The sequence below is a fragment of the Fundulus heteroclitus genome, chromosome 16 (genome assembly GCF_011125445.2).
Source record: "Fundulus heteroclitus isolate FHET01 chromosome 16, MU-UCD_Fhet_4.1, whole genome shotgun sequence".
Classification (NCBI taxonomy): domain Eukaryota; kingdom Metazoa; phylum Chordata; class Actinopteri; order Cyprinodontiformes; family Fundulidae; genus Fundulus; species Fundulus heteroclitus.
This window is the reverse complement of record NC_046376.1, coordinates 15,450,235-15,466,613: the sequence shown is the minus strand read 5'-3', so window position 1 is coordinate 15,466,613 and position 16,379 is coordinate 15,450,235. Positions and strand designations below refer to the sequence as shown.

The 16,379-nt window shown below is 39.4% G+C and overlaps 1 protein-coding gene across 2 annotated transcripts in view; it reads right to left on the bottom strand.

The window, feature by feature from the left end:
* Nucleotides 1-564: 564 nt before the first annotated feature.
* baiap3 (BAI1 associated protein 3) overlaps nt 565-16,379 on the bottom strand; it is a 57,927-nt gene continuing 42,112 nt past the window's right edge. The window contains exons 16-33 of one of the 2 annotated variants that reach the window (XM_036148086.1): nt 16,172-16,262; nt 13,521-13,577; nt 13,333-13,430; nt 13,131-13,182; nt 12,868-13,019; nt 12,652-12,775; nt 11,912-12,052; nt 10,951-11,046; nt 10,469-10,684; nt 9,862-9,930; nt 9,702-9,781; nt 5,443-5,551; nt 4,880-4,951; nt 4,697-4,780; nt 4,304-4,424; nt 4,086-4,209; nt 917-1,122; nt 565-806 (exon numbers count right to left, since the gene is read on the bottom strand). In XM_036148086.1, coding sequence (XP_036003979.1) covers nt 703-806; nt 917-1,122; nt 4,086-4,209; nt 4,304-4,424; nt 4,697-4,780; nt 4,880-4,951; nt 5,443-5,551; nt 9,702-9,781; nt 9,862-9,930; nt 10,469-10,684; nt 10,951-11,046; nt 11,912-12,052; nt 12,652-12,775; nt 12,868-13,019; nt 13,131-13,182; nt 13,333-13,430; nt 13,521-13,577; nt 16,172-16,262 — 1,996 coding nt within the window. In that variant the 3' untranslated portion in view covers nt 565-702. The remainder of the gene's footprint in view (nt 807-916; nt 1,123-4,085; nt 4,210-4,303; nt 4,425-4,696; nt 4,781-4,879; nt 4,952-5,442; nt 5,552-9,701; nt 9,782-9,861; nt 9,931-10,468; nt 10,685-10,950; nt 11,047-11,911; nt 12,053-12,651; nt 12,776-12,867; nt 13,020-13,130; nt 13,183-13,332; nt 13,431-13,520; nt 13,578-16,171; nt 16,263-16,379) is intronic. The other variant, XM_036148085.1, reaches the window with a different exon arrangement.

Sequence of the window (16,379 nt, the reverse complement as noted above, 5' to 3'; positions counted from 1 at the left end):
TGCTGTGGTATAAATATGATGTGACACAGAGGCCAGTTTATCCTCCCCACAATTCAGAGAGAAAAACAAGAGGCAATGCTCATCAGGTGGGGCTGATGTGTGTTGGTTTTAGTAGTTCGGGAAATGGCCATATCTACAGACCGAGTAAGAACGAAACAACTGGAAATCGGGCAGTTTCAACACTTGTAAACACATCTTTTCCAGGGGTGCGGCTACTTGTGCAGGTTAACGCACTAAATCAGCTTTCACACAATTGATCTCTGCATTATCTGCAAAGAATCCCCATTAAATCCCTTTGTAACCAATGAGCATATCTGAGGTATAGATTTAAACGTAAGCTATATGTTGGCTACGTCAACAAAATATTTTTTTTTTTTAGATGTTAAATCTATCATATCAAATATTGTACAACAAAGATAACAATTACTTCATTACAAAAAATATAGACTAGTAACATGTAGGATCAACTATCCATTCACTTCTAAAATATAGTTAAACTGAGACAGCATAGAGTTGCACAGTGACAGGATGTTCATCTTCCAGTAGGAAAACATCCTCCTTTTCTTTTCATTTTGGTATAATTACCGAGCAAACAATACATTGGGGAAAAAAAGTTAAATATTGTAAACATTGTTACAAGTACAAAAGCACATGTCGCAAGAAGTGGTCAGAAACCATGAATACAACCAACACTAACGGCTCTTAGTCCTCCTCCATCGATTTCTCAATCTCCTTCAGCCTCCGGACAAACTCCTGAGCCTCCCTGTCTCCCGTGCGAGCATCCAGCATCCTCATGATCGGCTTTTCTGAAGGGGGAGAGAGAGAAAACATGCCTTTTATATTCGCATAATTTTCTCTAAAGGCAAGCTTCAATGCTGTGAGAAGAACAAAACCTCCTCAGCTACTGTATTTGTACCGCTGGGTTTGCTGCGGGACAAGTGCAGAATGAACGGCTGGACGTTCTTCCCGGCAGCCGATGCGTTCGGTCTCCCCGGCCAGCAGAAGTCGCTGAGAGGAGCGACAGCTTCCCCGGCGAAGTCGTTGGTAGACAGCCAGTCATAGTCCATCACAGTGAAGGTCAAACAAGCGTACCTGTGTCTGTACTGTTCAGGACTGACATGGCTGGAAAACAATAGAACCAAACAAAGGAGGAAGAGAGTGAGCATATACCCTGCCATGCATTCAAACACTGATTTTCGGCATTTTTTCACACAACACCCAGAAACCTCAATCTGCTTAGTAGGGATCTTATGTGATAGACCAACACAAAGCATTTGTGAAGTGAATGGGAAATGACATATGACTTTCAATTAAACAAAATTGAAATAAAAGTGTGGTGTGGATATGTATTTACCAACCTTTACTCTGACACGTCTAAATAAAATCTAATGCAACCAACTGCCTGGCCTGTTACCTAATTAGTCCGTCTGTGTGTAATTCTACCTCATTGTAAATCCAGCTGTTCTGTGAAGGAGGTTTGTTAAAGAACGTTAGGGAACAAACAACATGACGGAGACCAATACAATCCTTAGGCGGGTCAGGAATGAAGTTGTGGGAAATCCCAAAGCAGGGCTAGGTTATAAAACAGTTTTCCAAGCTTCGTCTCACCTACCATCTCCCCAAAATGAACAAGCACGGCACAACCGCAAATCTAAGACATAGTCGTCCACCAAACTCTGGGCCAGGCAAGAAGAGCGTTGAGAAGAGAATCAACCAAGAAATCCACAACTATGGAGGAGTTAAGAGATCATTAGCCAAAGTGGAATGATTTGTTGACAGAACACATTTTATGTACTTAGATGAGAGGCAACATTGTTAAATTAGTAACAGAAAGTGGAGAAAAAAGTCCTGTCTGCAGTTTGCTGTGATCCATGTGGGGGACAGAGCAAACATGTGAAATAAAGTGTTCTGGTCTCATAAGACCAAAGCAGAAAAAACAGGTACTTGTGGTTATGACAATGGCTTTAGTGTAGAGGCATTTCTCTATTAAGTCAATTAAAAAAGGGTAGACAGTGCCAGCATAAACAGCTTTGCTTTTGACTTTTGTTAAATTCAGTTTTTATCTCTTCTAATATTTTAGCATAAATGTGCCATATCATCATCCTTTTTGCTATTTAGTTTAATGTTTGAAGAAGATACCTAAGGCTCTGTCCACACAGAGCCGAGCACTGTATCCGCAGAGAACATTTGAGCATAAAGATGAAACCACATGAAGCCGGAGGAGCCTTAATAGGTGTTGTGACCCGGCTTTGACATCACAAAAAATTCACAAGGGCCACAGATGCACCATGGACGAGTAATTTACGCAGGCAAAAAGAAATAAATGTTCCAGGTAAAGTCCTTTAGTTTGTGGTTTATTTCTCCTTTGCAAGCAAGCAAACAGAAATGGGCAAACATTTTCCTCCCTGCTTCTCTTGTGCTGGTAAAAAAAAAAAAACATACGCCCACCCAGATGCATGCTGGTCCTACCACTAACAGCCTATTTATAAACTTAATCCACCCAAATTGCTCATTTCCAATCAGAAACAAAGAAACATAACTAAATAATCAAAAAACATAACGTCAAAACAAATATCAAACAGTAAAGTAAAAGAAATAACCTTAACTAGATTATCTACGAAAAATACAAATTTAATTAATTAAAAATAATTGGCTCCTAAAATAGGCGTTGTACTTCCTATGCCATGCCAGTGAGTGGCGCTTTAACTCTGCCATAGAAGTAAATAAGGAAGAAAAAAAGAAGAGTAGGGAGAAAACGCAGAAGACAAAAAGGAGACGTTTGTGTAGTAGAGCAGAAAAAAAGTAGTAAAGTAAATCCATAATAAAATTTATACACTGGCGCACTATCTAGTGGCGCGCCAAACGAATTACAAACAACTTCACTGTTAAGCGCGTAATAACTACTACAGAAGCCATCGAGACTCATGAATGTGACACTGTCAACATGTCCTCCATGTATTTGGTACCAAGCTACTGCTAATTGCTAATAGCTACTGTCATTGTGTAAGATGGTTTTTGGCACTGTGGCCAAGTCCGCCTATTATAAGTGACTTGTTTGTTTATTTCCTGAGTCGCATTTTTTTTGGGCTTGTTTCTGAACATGTTATCGCTTATTCGCTATCTAAAAATAGCGCCGATATAGACCTTTGTTTTCCCCCGTTATTACTTGGTTGCGTTCTCTTTCCTCTCACTGGGCAAAGCCTATGTCCTCCATTTCAATAAAAAACAGTAAATAGAAAGATATACGGGCGTCTTTGCTTGTTTTATACTCCTCCTTCACCAACAGCACATCTTCATATAGAGAACAGATAGGGAAAACGCGTACAGCTGACAAGTTTGTCCCATTTCGGCAACTGAAATCAGAAATAGCGACGCAACATGGCACCTCCCAGTGGGTGCACCGGCATCTATGTATTCATAAACAACTAATTATAAGTTATGAGAACGTCTTAATTTTCTATTAGACTTTGGCAAAATCTGCATATACTAAGTACTTGATTTTTACTCATTAAAAGCCAAATTAGTTACACACTGTCCCTTTAAGGAAGAAGTGAGTTCTACATTTGCTCGCTTTCACAAATACATCAGTATCTAACCAGTTATGTGGATAGGATTAAGGTGGAGCCGCCACAGGGGCAGCTTTTGACTTATCCACTCTGGGAGCATATTTCAAATGTAGTGGGTTTAGCAGCTGCTTCATATGTTGGCAAAACTTAAAGACTAACATACAAAGACCCTGCTCATCCAAATGGACTGAGTGTGAGCTATTTTGCAAAGAATAATGGCCAAAACTTTGAATCTTTAGATGTGCTAAGCTTCTAGAGACGGTTTTACAAGGTATTGACTAAGAAGAGGTGAATACAAATGCACACCACACTATTAAGATTTTCATGTGTAAAAAAAAAAAAAAATGGTGGTCGTGTACTGTTTGTCTTCTAATTCATAATTATATGTGACTTTATGTTGGTTTATTAAGTAAAATCCAAATAAAATAGACCGAAATTAGTGGTTGTAACATCAGATGAGTAGAGAAATTTGAGGAGGAACAGTTCTGCAAGGCACCGAAACAAAAGGATTTTACTCACAAATAAAACAGCTCGTCGAACACTGGGTGCAGTGTCTTCAGCTTCACTTGAGTGCGTTGACTCTTGGCTGCAGGGAAGAGGTGGTGAGGACAAAGCTCCACTATGACAAATGGATCACTAAGACCTGAGGAAGACGACAGAAGTATTACCAGATGTTCAACAAACAGTTCACATCTATCAAAAACCTTTTTTTTTTTATTTTTTTTTTTTAGTCTTACCATTGGCATCCAGTGCGATGATGTCCGCAGCGTGCAAAATCTCCACAGTCAGTCTCTGCTCTGGAGGGTCGTAGTAGCATTTCACGCTGATCCGACCATAAGGTGTATGTTTGAGTGTTTTCTGCGACATATTACAGCATCATAAGCAAAACATATTTGTCGTGTTTATCTAACAGACACACATCCACTAACATGGTTAATCCGTTTTTATCTCATGGCTGACAGAAATATTTTAAATATCTCAATGTATTGCATTACTTGATTGCATGATGCTTTTAGGGGCTTGAGAAAAGGCAGACTTTCAAACAGGGGAGAAGAAACGCACCACAGAGTATTCAATCAATACCTCTATCCACCTAAATGAAATTGCCTGCCTAGTAAACTAAGACGCACCTGGAGGGAAATCTTCTCCAGATAGTACTGCTCAATCAGATCAAAGGAGGAACATTTATTTAGCCTGAGCTCTTCATCCAACACCTAAACAACAAGGGGGATCAGTTAAGGAAACATTAAATAAATAGCGTAAATTTGCCAGGCACATGAGACCCGGCAGACAGGTTTACGGAGACTACATACCTTGTAGTCTCCGCTTTTCATGTCTTCCAAGGACAGACCTTCTCCCTTAACGTGGAAGAACTGCAACAGGGTCTAAAACATTTAAATGACAACAGAAATAGATCAAGCCTGCTATGAGTCATTACACAACGCCCTTTGATATGAATAGGCTAAGTTCTCAGCTCCGAGAAAAAAATGCCCGTAGTTCACACAAACATCATGAAACCTCAGGCAGGCAGACGTGATATTTGTGGAGGAAGGTGTGGAGGGACTGTGCAAGCGGCTGCTGAATCCCAACTTTAGTCCACTTCAGCGACAGGCCTCGACTTCTCATGGAAATGTGTGACGTCCCCTGCCAGCTCGTTGGTTTTGTTGAATAAACAACAGTTTCCACATTGTCATTCATAAGGGAGCTCATGTTGGCACATAGCTGCTATCTGAAGACTTCATGAATATCTGACATATGCTAAATACCGCATTACACCCAGCAGATAGATAGAGACGCAGAGAGCGATTATTAAAGAGGGAAAGGGGAAACAGTTTTTTTAATAGAACAGAAAGCTAATGAAAAGCGTGACACTGACCTCGACTGTGTACTGGAAGCGGTTGTAAAACTCCACCTGAACCCCTCTGTTCTCTGTGACCGCGTCCAGGATCATTCGCAGGAGCAGCTCCCACATGCTCTGCAGAACCCTGCGAGGCGACAAGCACAACGGCGCACTCACAAACAACACCCGCAGGACGCAAAAAACTGTGCAACCCCCATTTCCAAATCGTGTCGTCAACGCACACTTCTTGGAGAAACTGGCAGAACATGTTAAACGTTGAACTAAAATAATCACTTGTTTTCAAAGCTGTTTAGCAGTTTTAGCCAAATCCAGATTATTATCCAAAGTCTTAATTCAGAGCCAGGGCTTTTACTGAAAAAAGATGGCATCTTTGGTAGCAGCCTGTGTTACTCTGAAATGAGTAAATATTTTTCAGCCTTAATGGTACTTTCACAGAAGGAAAAGTTACAAACGGCGCGTCATTAATGCACCCCCATGCAGTCATACGTGCTGGCTTTGGAGAGTGCTCGTAACAAAAGCAGATGGTGTCTTCTTTTTTTAGGCTGGAGGAAGTGCTGTCCATCATTTCCCAGATAATCGACTTGGAAAGGTTGTACGTTTGCAGGACAGTTTTCGTATGTCGCTCCAAGCCCGTCAGCTTTGCTCCAGGTTTAATCAGCGAAACATGTTGACTCTGTTTTATACGGCTGGGGCACATGCAGGAGATACTCTGGTTTACTTCTGGCTAAACTGTCCAATCAAATTATGTTTTAGTTGGAGTACACATATTGAAAAAATTTTTACTGATAAATATAACCATTAAATAATATTAAATATTGTTACTTAATAGCATTAAAGATTATATAGTGCCTTGCAAAAGTATTCACCCCTTTCAGCCTTTTTCCTTATTATTACATTCCAACCTGTGATTTAAATGGATTTTAAACCTTTTTCTATGTGATGGATTGTGCTGCACATAGTATTATAAGTTGGTAATGTAAAATGAGAAAACAAATAATAATAAAATAAGAACTGAAAATTGGCGTATATAAATTTGCTTTCCTATGAAGCCCCTAAAATGTTCTGGTACAACCAACTTCCTTCAAAAGCCACATAGTTTGTGAAATTAAGTCCACCTGTGCACAATCTAAGTGTCACATCACCAAGTAGCTCTCCAGACAAGTCGGGGTGGGGTTATAAGAAATATCCAAATCTTTAATGTCACCCCAAAGCAGCATCAAATCCAAACACACGGTGCCATACCAAACCGGCCAAGAGAGGGCTACCCACCAGAACTCAGACACCGGGCAAGGAGGGCATTATTCAGAGAGGAAGGACAGAGATCAAAGGTAACCCTGCCTGTGATTTGAGACTGGGATGGAGGCTCACCTTCCAGCAGAACAATGACCCGGAGCATACTGCTAAAGTAACACTGGAGTGGTTTAAGTGGAAACATTTAAATGTGTTGGAATGGCCTTGTCAAGGTTCAGACCTCAATCCAATTGTGATTATGCAGTTAGACTTTGAAATCTCTTCTCACAAGCAAAAACCGTCCAACATAAAGGAGCTGGAGGGGTCTCGCCTTGAAGAATGGGCAAAAATCTTAGTGGCAAGTTGTGAGAAGCTCATAAACGGGTCCAAAGCCGCGAGCAGATGGCAGCAAAAGGTGGCTCTACCAAGTAGTGACTTGGGGAGGGGGGTGGGCCAAAGTTATCTGTCTCATCTATTTTTTGCTTCACAATTTTAATTTCTACCACAGACTCATATCTGTAGCCTTAAAACATAGTTTTCTGTACTTTCTGTGATCCTGTAATTAGCTCCATTCATCTTTCCATCAAGTGAGACCAATTTCCTTGTGCCTGTCGAACAAAAGAACGGTACTGCAACCGCAGTCTTTCATCGTGGAGTTGGTGATTAGAGTAATTTACTGTTTTTGCGTGCTGCATGTAGTCCTACAGTCTAGGACAAAATTGGTGGTACCCCTCGGTTATTCAAAGAAAACTCCACAACGGCCACTGAAATAACTTGAAACTGACAAAAGTAATAATTAATAAAAGTTGACTAAAAATCAACCAATGAAAATCAGGCACTGCTTTTGAATTATGGTTCTACAGAATCATTTAAAAAAATAAACTTATGAAACAGGCCTGGACAAAAATGATGGCGTTCCTAGAAAATACCAAAGGGACATTTTTAACTGAGAAGTGTCTTCAAATTAGCATTACAGATGTCTTCAAGCTTGTAACCAGTCTGTCTATTTAAAGGGTCACTGTGCTGTTTGGTGAAATGGTGTGGACCACACAGAACATGGATCACAGGAAAATAAGGAGAAAGTTGTCTCGGGAGATTAGAAGGGAAATTATAGACAAGCATGTTAAAGGTAAAGGCTAGAAGACCATCTCCAAGCAGCTTCATGTTGCTATAACTACAGCTGCACATATTATGTAGAAGTTTAAGGTCCAGGATTGCGGCCAACCTCCCCGGATGTGGCTGCAGGAGGAAAATGGAAGAACAAACTGAAGAGAAAGATAATATGAGTGTTGACCAAAAAGCCAAGAACAGACTCCAAATAAATTAAAGGTGAGCTCCAAGGTGAAGGTACATCAGTGTCAGATTGCACCATCCGTCACAGTTTGAGCCAAATTGGACTTCATAGGAGAGACCACTGTTGAATGCAAATCACAAAAAAGCGAGACTGGAATTTGTCACAATGCATGTTGACAAGCCACAGAGCTTCTGGGAGAATTTCCTTTAGACATACGAGACAAAACTGGAGGTTTATGGCAAGGCACATCAGCTCCATGTTCACAGACGCAAAAATAAAATGTACCTCGAAAAGAACACTGTCCTACTGTGAAACACGGAGGTTATGTTCTCAGGATGCTTTGCTGCATCTGGTACTGGGTGTCTCAGATCTCTGCAGGATTCTATGAAATCGCAAGACTATAGAGGCATTTTTAAGAAAAATGTGCTGCCTTGTGTCAGAACATCCTTAACTAACAGAGGGGTACCAACAATTAGCAGAATATGTATTGATAAAAGTAATACTTGATTTTTGTCAACAATTTTGTTCACGGCTGTAAAAGTTTAATGTTGGTTTTATCTGACTGAGGCACGCGTCTTGCATGACTTTGTGGAGTGCATGGATACAAATCTTTTCCCTCTATAGCTGTGGATCTCTGCAGCTCCTCCGGAGTTAATAATAATAATAATAATAATAATAATAATAATAATAATAATAATAATAATAATAATAATAATTGAACTTTATTGATCTCACAATGGAGAAATTCACTTCTGCATCTTAACCCATCCCTTCGGGGTGCAGTGGGCTGCCACTGTGCGGCACCTGGGGAGCAATCAGGGGTTAAGGGTCTTGCTCAGGGACCCAGAGTGCAGGCAGTGGGGATCGAACTGGGTACTTGCATTTTTCCCAGAGCGCAAGCACGCTGCTCTAACCAGTAGGCCACCACTCCCCCAAAAAACACAGTTGCCGTGTGCCTCTTGGCAGCGTCTCTGATTAATTTGCTTCTCTCCCAGCTTGTCAGTTCGGGTGGACACCAACAAATTAATGCAATACTCTTTAAACGATCAGCTGATAGGTTGAACAGTGCTCTGAATCAGACTTAAACTTCTCCACTACTTTATCTCTGACCTAGCTGCTGTGTTCCTTGCCCTTCATGATACTGTTTAGTAATAAAATAAAATAAAATGAACATTGAAAAATTATAACATTTAGAATTAAAATATTTAAAAAATTCCCTGCATACAAAAATGTACAGACATCTTGGGTCATACATCACATGTTTGTTTTTTCACAGTATTAGTTTTGTCCCATACGTGACATTCTTTTGGGGGGATTGCTTTCTTTTTTTTAACAACAAATAAACCGAACAATGAAGCATCTATAGGCTTATCCGTTAAGATTGAATGGCTATTCAACCAAATACCAAAGACGTATTTGTAAACTTCCCAATTTTAGGGAACGTTTTAGTCAGTTTTGATGTTAGACTGTAAGAAAAAAAAAATCTTGCATCTGTGTTTTTTTCTTTCTTGTTTTTTTTTATTTTTTACACCATATGCAAATATCTGCTTTCAATCATAATTCAAAAGCACAATGATGGCACTCAACAGCAAAAACTAAACTGTCCTCTGACTGTCTTGAATTTACAGTGGTGTGACATATATATATATATATATATATATATATATATATATATATATATATATATATATATATATATATATATATATATATTTATATATATATATATATATTTTATTGTATTTTTTACCTGGTCAGACTTTCCTTAACAAGGTTTGCTGTCAGGATGTCCATGGTGTCTTGAAGGTACTTCATGAGAGGGGAAACAGCCTGGAAGAAATCCATGTCGCCCATAAACAGTGAGTGAGAAAACTGGCACAGGGAATTGTCAGATGGTTGTTGCTACATACGTCGTCATTGTTGATGGAGTCTGGGGACAAGCTGATGTGCTGAATGTACCTGCGAAGCTCGGGCAGCATCTGCACACATAATGCTTAGTTATAGAAGAGTATTTTGGTGCTTTAACATAAACCATCTACTGATTTACAGATGTCCTATAAATCTCTAACTATGGTAGCCTGTTTTTTTCATTCTTTAGTATGGTGGCAATTACTAATATATAAAACATTTTTTGGATGAAGTAAAACTAATGTGCAAAATATGCTGTGAATATTTTTATAATTATCATTTAGGCCTTAGCTATGCTACTCTATAAATAGATAAACTAATGTTCTTTTCAATTAGAAAACACTAGAAAGGAATGCATTAATAATAATTAAATAACTATGCTGTGCCCGTGTGTAGCGAGAACTTCAGAATAATGAGGTGCCAGGGCAAAGCTGATTACAAAAAATATGTTCATTTGCTCTAGATGCAGCAGCAGAAAACTTGCTTTGCAATATATTTGTTAGTTTTAATTCACGCCGAAGCTCTGATCTCCATCTAAGCTTCTCTGGACATGTCAACCACTGGCATATAGCCTACCAGTGTTGCCTGAGATGAGGCTAATGTTTTCACCTTATCGGTGAGCAGTGAGATCGGGCGTTTGGCTTCTCTTTGCAGGTCCAGGTCCATGTTGAACAGCTGGCCGTTGAGGGCCTTGTAAACCTGCTCTTTCCCCTCCACTCCACAGGACTCCTCCATGGCCCGCTCCACGCCCGGCCAGTCCAGGTCCCGAGGCAGGTGAGTCAGGAAAACACGCACATGCTCTATGTTGTTCAGGCCGATGCAGAGCTAGCAGGAAGCCAAGAGGAGCACAAGAGGAGAAAGAGAAGGGCGGCGGAGGAGATAAAAAGAAGGAAAAGAAGCAGGGCTACCAAGAAGCAGAGAGATGGCTTGTGAGTGTAAAGAATTCATGGCATCCAGAAGCTGCTTTATTTATGTGTGTTTGCATTTGCACTGTCCTGCCGTGCTGTTTGCGTTTACTACGTGGGAACTGTCTGATCGTTTTGATGCGACCATGTACCCTCCCCCCAGCTCGGTCTTGCTACAGGCGTTACCTGCACTGTGAAGTTCTTGGGGTCTCGGCCCACCTGGTTCCTCTCAATCTTACGTGTCATCATCTCTGAGTAGCAAACGGCTTCACTGCAGAAGTTCTGTGGGAGATGAGGCCAGGAGTATTTAAACAACTTTGTAACTTTTTTTTTATATAATTGCTAGCCTGAAGCCTGTATCAGTGCTTAACCCCCCTTGAGTAAAAAAAATCTTTAGAACCACATTTCGCTGCAATTACATCCACGAGTCTTTTGCTGTATGCTTCCGCCCACTTGCATATCTACAGACTGACCAGGGTTATCCTGTATTTGGCTCTATCCCTAATTCCCATTAACTCTGACCAGTTTCAGCGTTTTACATTTATGTTAAAATGTTACATTCTGGAGTCATTTTAAATTTGTGTCACATTCTTTTTTTTTTTTTTTTTTTTTTAGATGACAGGTTGAACATTCCTTAAAGGTTATGGCATTGTTTTATAATCTAACCCTGCTTTAAACTTCTTCATCGCTTCATCCCTGACCGGTCAGGTTTCACCCTTGGTCTCTGCATTGCTGTTTATTCGCTAGAATGTTTTCTAATAAACCTTCGAGACCTTCACAGAACAGCTATATTTATATTCAGACTCTATTTAATTAGGTGACTGGTAAAGGCAGTTGGCTGCACTTGATTTTAATTAGGGAAATCAGAGTAAAGAGGCCCAAATACAAATGTATACCACAGTTCTTAAATATTTATTTATAAGAAAATGTGAAAACAATGTCCTTGTGTGTATTTCTCACATACAATCCTCCTAAAATACTTGACAAAATATGCAAAACAATTTCCAGCATTGTAAGTCTCCATTTTTCACTACGAATGGTAAGGTCTTCTTTTCACTCTTGCTGCATGCATGTCTTCTAGGAGTCATCTCTTTATGACTGCAGGATATGAGTATGCATGTGTGGCAATGCTAAAAGTGGCACTCACGTCTGTCAGACGAGTGACAAAGATGAAGGCCCCCGCAGAGTCTGGCCAGGCCAGCTGGAGCCAGATCTCGCGTACCTGGCTGAAGCAAGCTGTCACTTCCACCGCTGAGGAACTGTGTTTGGCTTGTTGCACAGGCTGAAGCTGCTCACAAAACACATGCTTTTTAATCATTTTACGCTGCCGCAAGATTAATTTATTCGGTACAAATAATTCAGGCTTTTTATAGCACAGATGCACATTTATATGTCTTACATAAACCTGTCTTATTTGATTTAAATCAGTTGTCTACATTTCATAACAAATTAAACATGTTTTCTTAATCTACTAAAGCAAAATAGTATGGTCAAAAGCACTGTAAATAATATAGAAACTAATTCAATAGAAATATGGGTTAAGGTAACGCAATTAACCAGAATGTATATTGTGCCTGTGCAAATTCTCTGTTATCCAGGTCATCGCAACAGCAAACAGGCTTAAATCGGAGGCAACTGGACTTTCGTTCAGTTCTTTCTAAAAACGTTTTGACACATATCCATGAGTCTTTGTCAATTCTGGTAGCTCGCACTCAAGTGTGAAACGTTCCCAGAAAGAACTGAACAAATGTCCTGTTGCCTCTGATTTAAGCCTCTTTGCTGTTCAGAATGGATACCCATTCCTAGGTGTAGATCCTGTCATAACAGACCAATTGAAATTTTTTTCATTACATAATTAATTGCATTTGAAGAGGAGAACTGTCCCACCTGATCTATTTCCACCGCTTTGCGGATTCTGTCGCAGGATCTGTCATGAACGATCTGCAGAAACTTGTGAATCGACGACTTGAACCAGTTATGAAAGCCTGTCAAGGCCAACATTTTGGCATCTCTGTGTGAGAAGATCAGAAGTGGTTATGAATAAAACGGAGGAGAAGCAAATGATCGGAATGGCACATGAATATTCATCAGAATCAAACAAACTTGAGGGGAAGAAACTCTCGAAAGCCTTTGAGGATCTTCAAGGACATGAAAAGTTCGAAAATGGTTTCCCCCATAGTCTGAGTCAGTCTGGAGCTCTCCTGCTCCAGAGTGCCACAAACTCGCTCCATTGCTACATTTACATCATCTGCTACCTGCCGGGAGGAAGAATTGGAACAAGGCAGAGTCAAATTTAGCAACAACAACATCGCAGCATGACTCACAAAGACTTCAGAAGACATTTTCACCTTGTTTCAAAGACTTACCTGTTTTTCCAGCTGCCTGTATGATATGCTGAAGAAATCTACTTTCACGGCACTGTGGGAGCAGAGGATGAAATGACATGAGACCAACTACTGGGCAAGTACACAAAACAAGTCTTTGCCAGGTAGCACAGCATTTGAACACTGTGTTTCCTTTCATATAATACATGGCAGGCACTAATAACTTTAGTAGAAAGATATTCACCTGTAGAAGAGTTTGTTGTAGATGTTTTGAGCTCTCTGTACGTCTCCGCAAACCGCATCGATCACCTGAACCATTTTTTTCAGCTGCTCCTCCAGAGACTGAATTATCAAAAAAGATTGAATACATAAGCATTTACGAGGCACACTCAGTAAAATAAGATTCCCTCTATCTACACACAATAAACTTACCCCTTCTTCTGGTTTATACTGAGCGATTAAGCTTTCATACCACTCAGACGTTCCTTTCTGTTGATGAAGAGAAACAATGAGTTTGACTGGTGATGAGAAAACATTTTGTGATATAATATCTTGTCAAAATGAAGGCTGTCTGACAAAGAACTATTTAGTTGCTGTCAGCATGTTAATTCATTTTAGGAATATAGTATAAGCTATTATTGTAAGCCCAAAATGAGTCTGCTTCAAGTTTCACACCCTGTAGTGACTACTCGAGACTCTTATTTTGAAGTTCTGTTGTATTGTCACAACTGACTAATAATTTGGCTGATAATTTAGAAAAAGCATTGAAAAAGTTATTTTATTAAACTGTTTATGTGGGAGTATTTTATGTACTCGAGTATAAAAAAGAAACAGTGAAGGAGGATTGAATCAAATGAATTGTAAGCACTGTGAGAATTGTGTCAATGTTTAACCAATGCTAGCTAAGACAGCTAAAGCTAGCATTAGCTGTCGAGCTTCATATTGGCTAGGGTTCCCAACCGTCCCCCGAGCCTGTTACATACTCTGAGAGAACCGAGAAATTTGTTAATGTTCTTCAGGTTTCAAGAACAAGAACAAATTTTGTTTTTCTAAGATAATGGAAAATTGACAGACGTCACAACAACACCACGATGGCAGAGAGGGGAGAGGAAGAGGAGGAGGAGCGCAAAAAGTTTGCAGCAGAAGAAGAAAAAGATTTCTTGTTGTTATTTACGATTACTGAAGAAATAAGGAAAACAAGTGAATACATGTGGCATGGTCCGCTGCTTGATGCCACTAGAGTTGAACAGGGCAAATACAATGTCTTAGTTCGACAGATGTGGGTGATGGAGGACAAAGACATTTTTAATATTTTTAGGATGTCGGCCAGTCGTTCTGACGATGTTGTTCATCGGATCACGGCATATGTCCAGGACGCACTTACACTTAGCATACCGATCTCTGCCCAGGAGAGATTAGCGGTCACACTCCGAATTAAAAAAATAAAATGGGAAATTATATTTCCGCTTTTCCAATTCAACCACACCCTTCCAAATGCTGACCAATCACACAATAGTTGTTGGACACCCTGCAAGAAAAAAAGCAGGGCTGCGATTTTGTGAGCTAGAAGTTTTTGCTTCTTGCGGAGTATGCAAAAGCCTTTGGAATAGCTAAGTGTCTTCTATAAACATAAAAGAGGTGTTTCATATTAAATCAATACAAAATACACTTTGTTCTGTATTTTTATAAGTCAGTGCGAATCCATTTATAGATCACGATGATAGAAGCATGGGCAAGCACAGTTAAAGGAGACGCAATCTCTCTCAAGCTGCGTTTCTCATCAACTCAAACAATGAAACCATCACTCATTTGTGAGACGAGAGTTGTGTCTCCGATAGTCAATCAGGTGTCTTGCAAGGATATTTCTTACCAAAGTGCAAGCATATCTTGCAGGAAAAAAAGAAAACTGGGAAAATACAGAATACTATAAATACTGTTATCCAAGAAGCACAGCGAGGTCTGACGATGGGAATTTTCATTTTCTCCAGAATCGTTGACATCAAATGAGCAGCAGAAAAACGACAGGCAGGGGAGCTGGAGAAAAGTTTACTCACAGCAAGACGTCTGAGACAATCAATGAGTCACTTCATGCACTTAGACAAAACGCAATTAGAGCTACTTTTATCTATTTAGTTGGCCTACAACCTTACTGACAGTTTCTGTATGTTTAGGCATCTCCTATATGAATATATAACTTTTGGGGTGGGGAATGATTGTTACCAATTTGTTACCCGATTGTTACCAATTTGTTACCCGAGAATATAACTCTCATTAACTGTTTATTTTCTCGTAGATTCCTTAAACGGTCCTGTGAATGCTTTCCTTTTAAAAGTCTTTGAAGGTTTTGCATTTTTCATTATGATTTAAATGATCTTATTTCTCCCCTTCAACATGTTAATTTAATATGCAGTTGGCAATCCTACTATCAGTATTAAATTAAAAAAAGCCTTAACTAAATCTTAACTGAATTTGATCATCTCTTCTTTAAAATAAAAAAAAAAGCAAAAAGGCTGATCAAAGCTGAACTGGATTATTATACAGTATAGTATATTATACAGTGAACAGAGATTATTTTTATATTCATGAACTCTTTATTCTATCAAAAGAAAAATGGGGGAATTCTTATTGTTGAAATTAAGACCTCCTTAGAATTAGAGAAACCTAAAAACAGCAGAAAACTGACTAACTTGGGATGGCAACTAAAAACATATATTACTAAAATCTGTTACTGTTTGTTTTTGCAAACCCAATACCTTGTATCATCTTGTCTGGTGAACTTGTTACACCTCTCGGTATGACAATGAATTATAATTATTTTTTGTTTGTTTCGTTATTCTCATACATATAACAGCTTATCTCTTTTTATGTATTTTCTTTTAGCATGCTTCACTTACTGGGAATATTATCAATATTATATATTGATATATTTTTTTTTTCAGAGTAAAAATCATTTAACACAACCAATCACATTTCTGGTTATGTCTATCTTGGCAGCCCACACGACTATGATGCAAGCCCTGCAGCGTTTCAGTGAGCTGTAATACAGATGTTCTGTTCAGTTATAAATGCTCTACCATTGTTACCTTGACAGCAGTCGTGATGTCCAAATGAAGCTCATTTCGGAGAGGACAAACAGTCTTAAATGCCCTCATGTTTTGCATGTAGCCAATCCCCCTGGCATGCACAGACAGGAAAAACCAATTACACGACAAAATTGCCATTCAACTCATCACACAGTGACACATTGTTCTCAGAGTTTAGCAAGTATAATAGCCGCAATCTCACTAAATG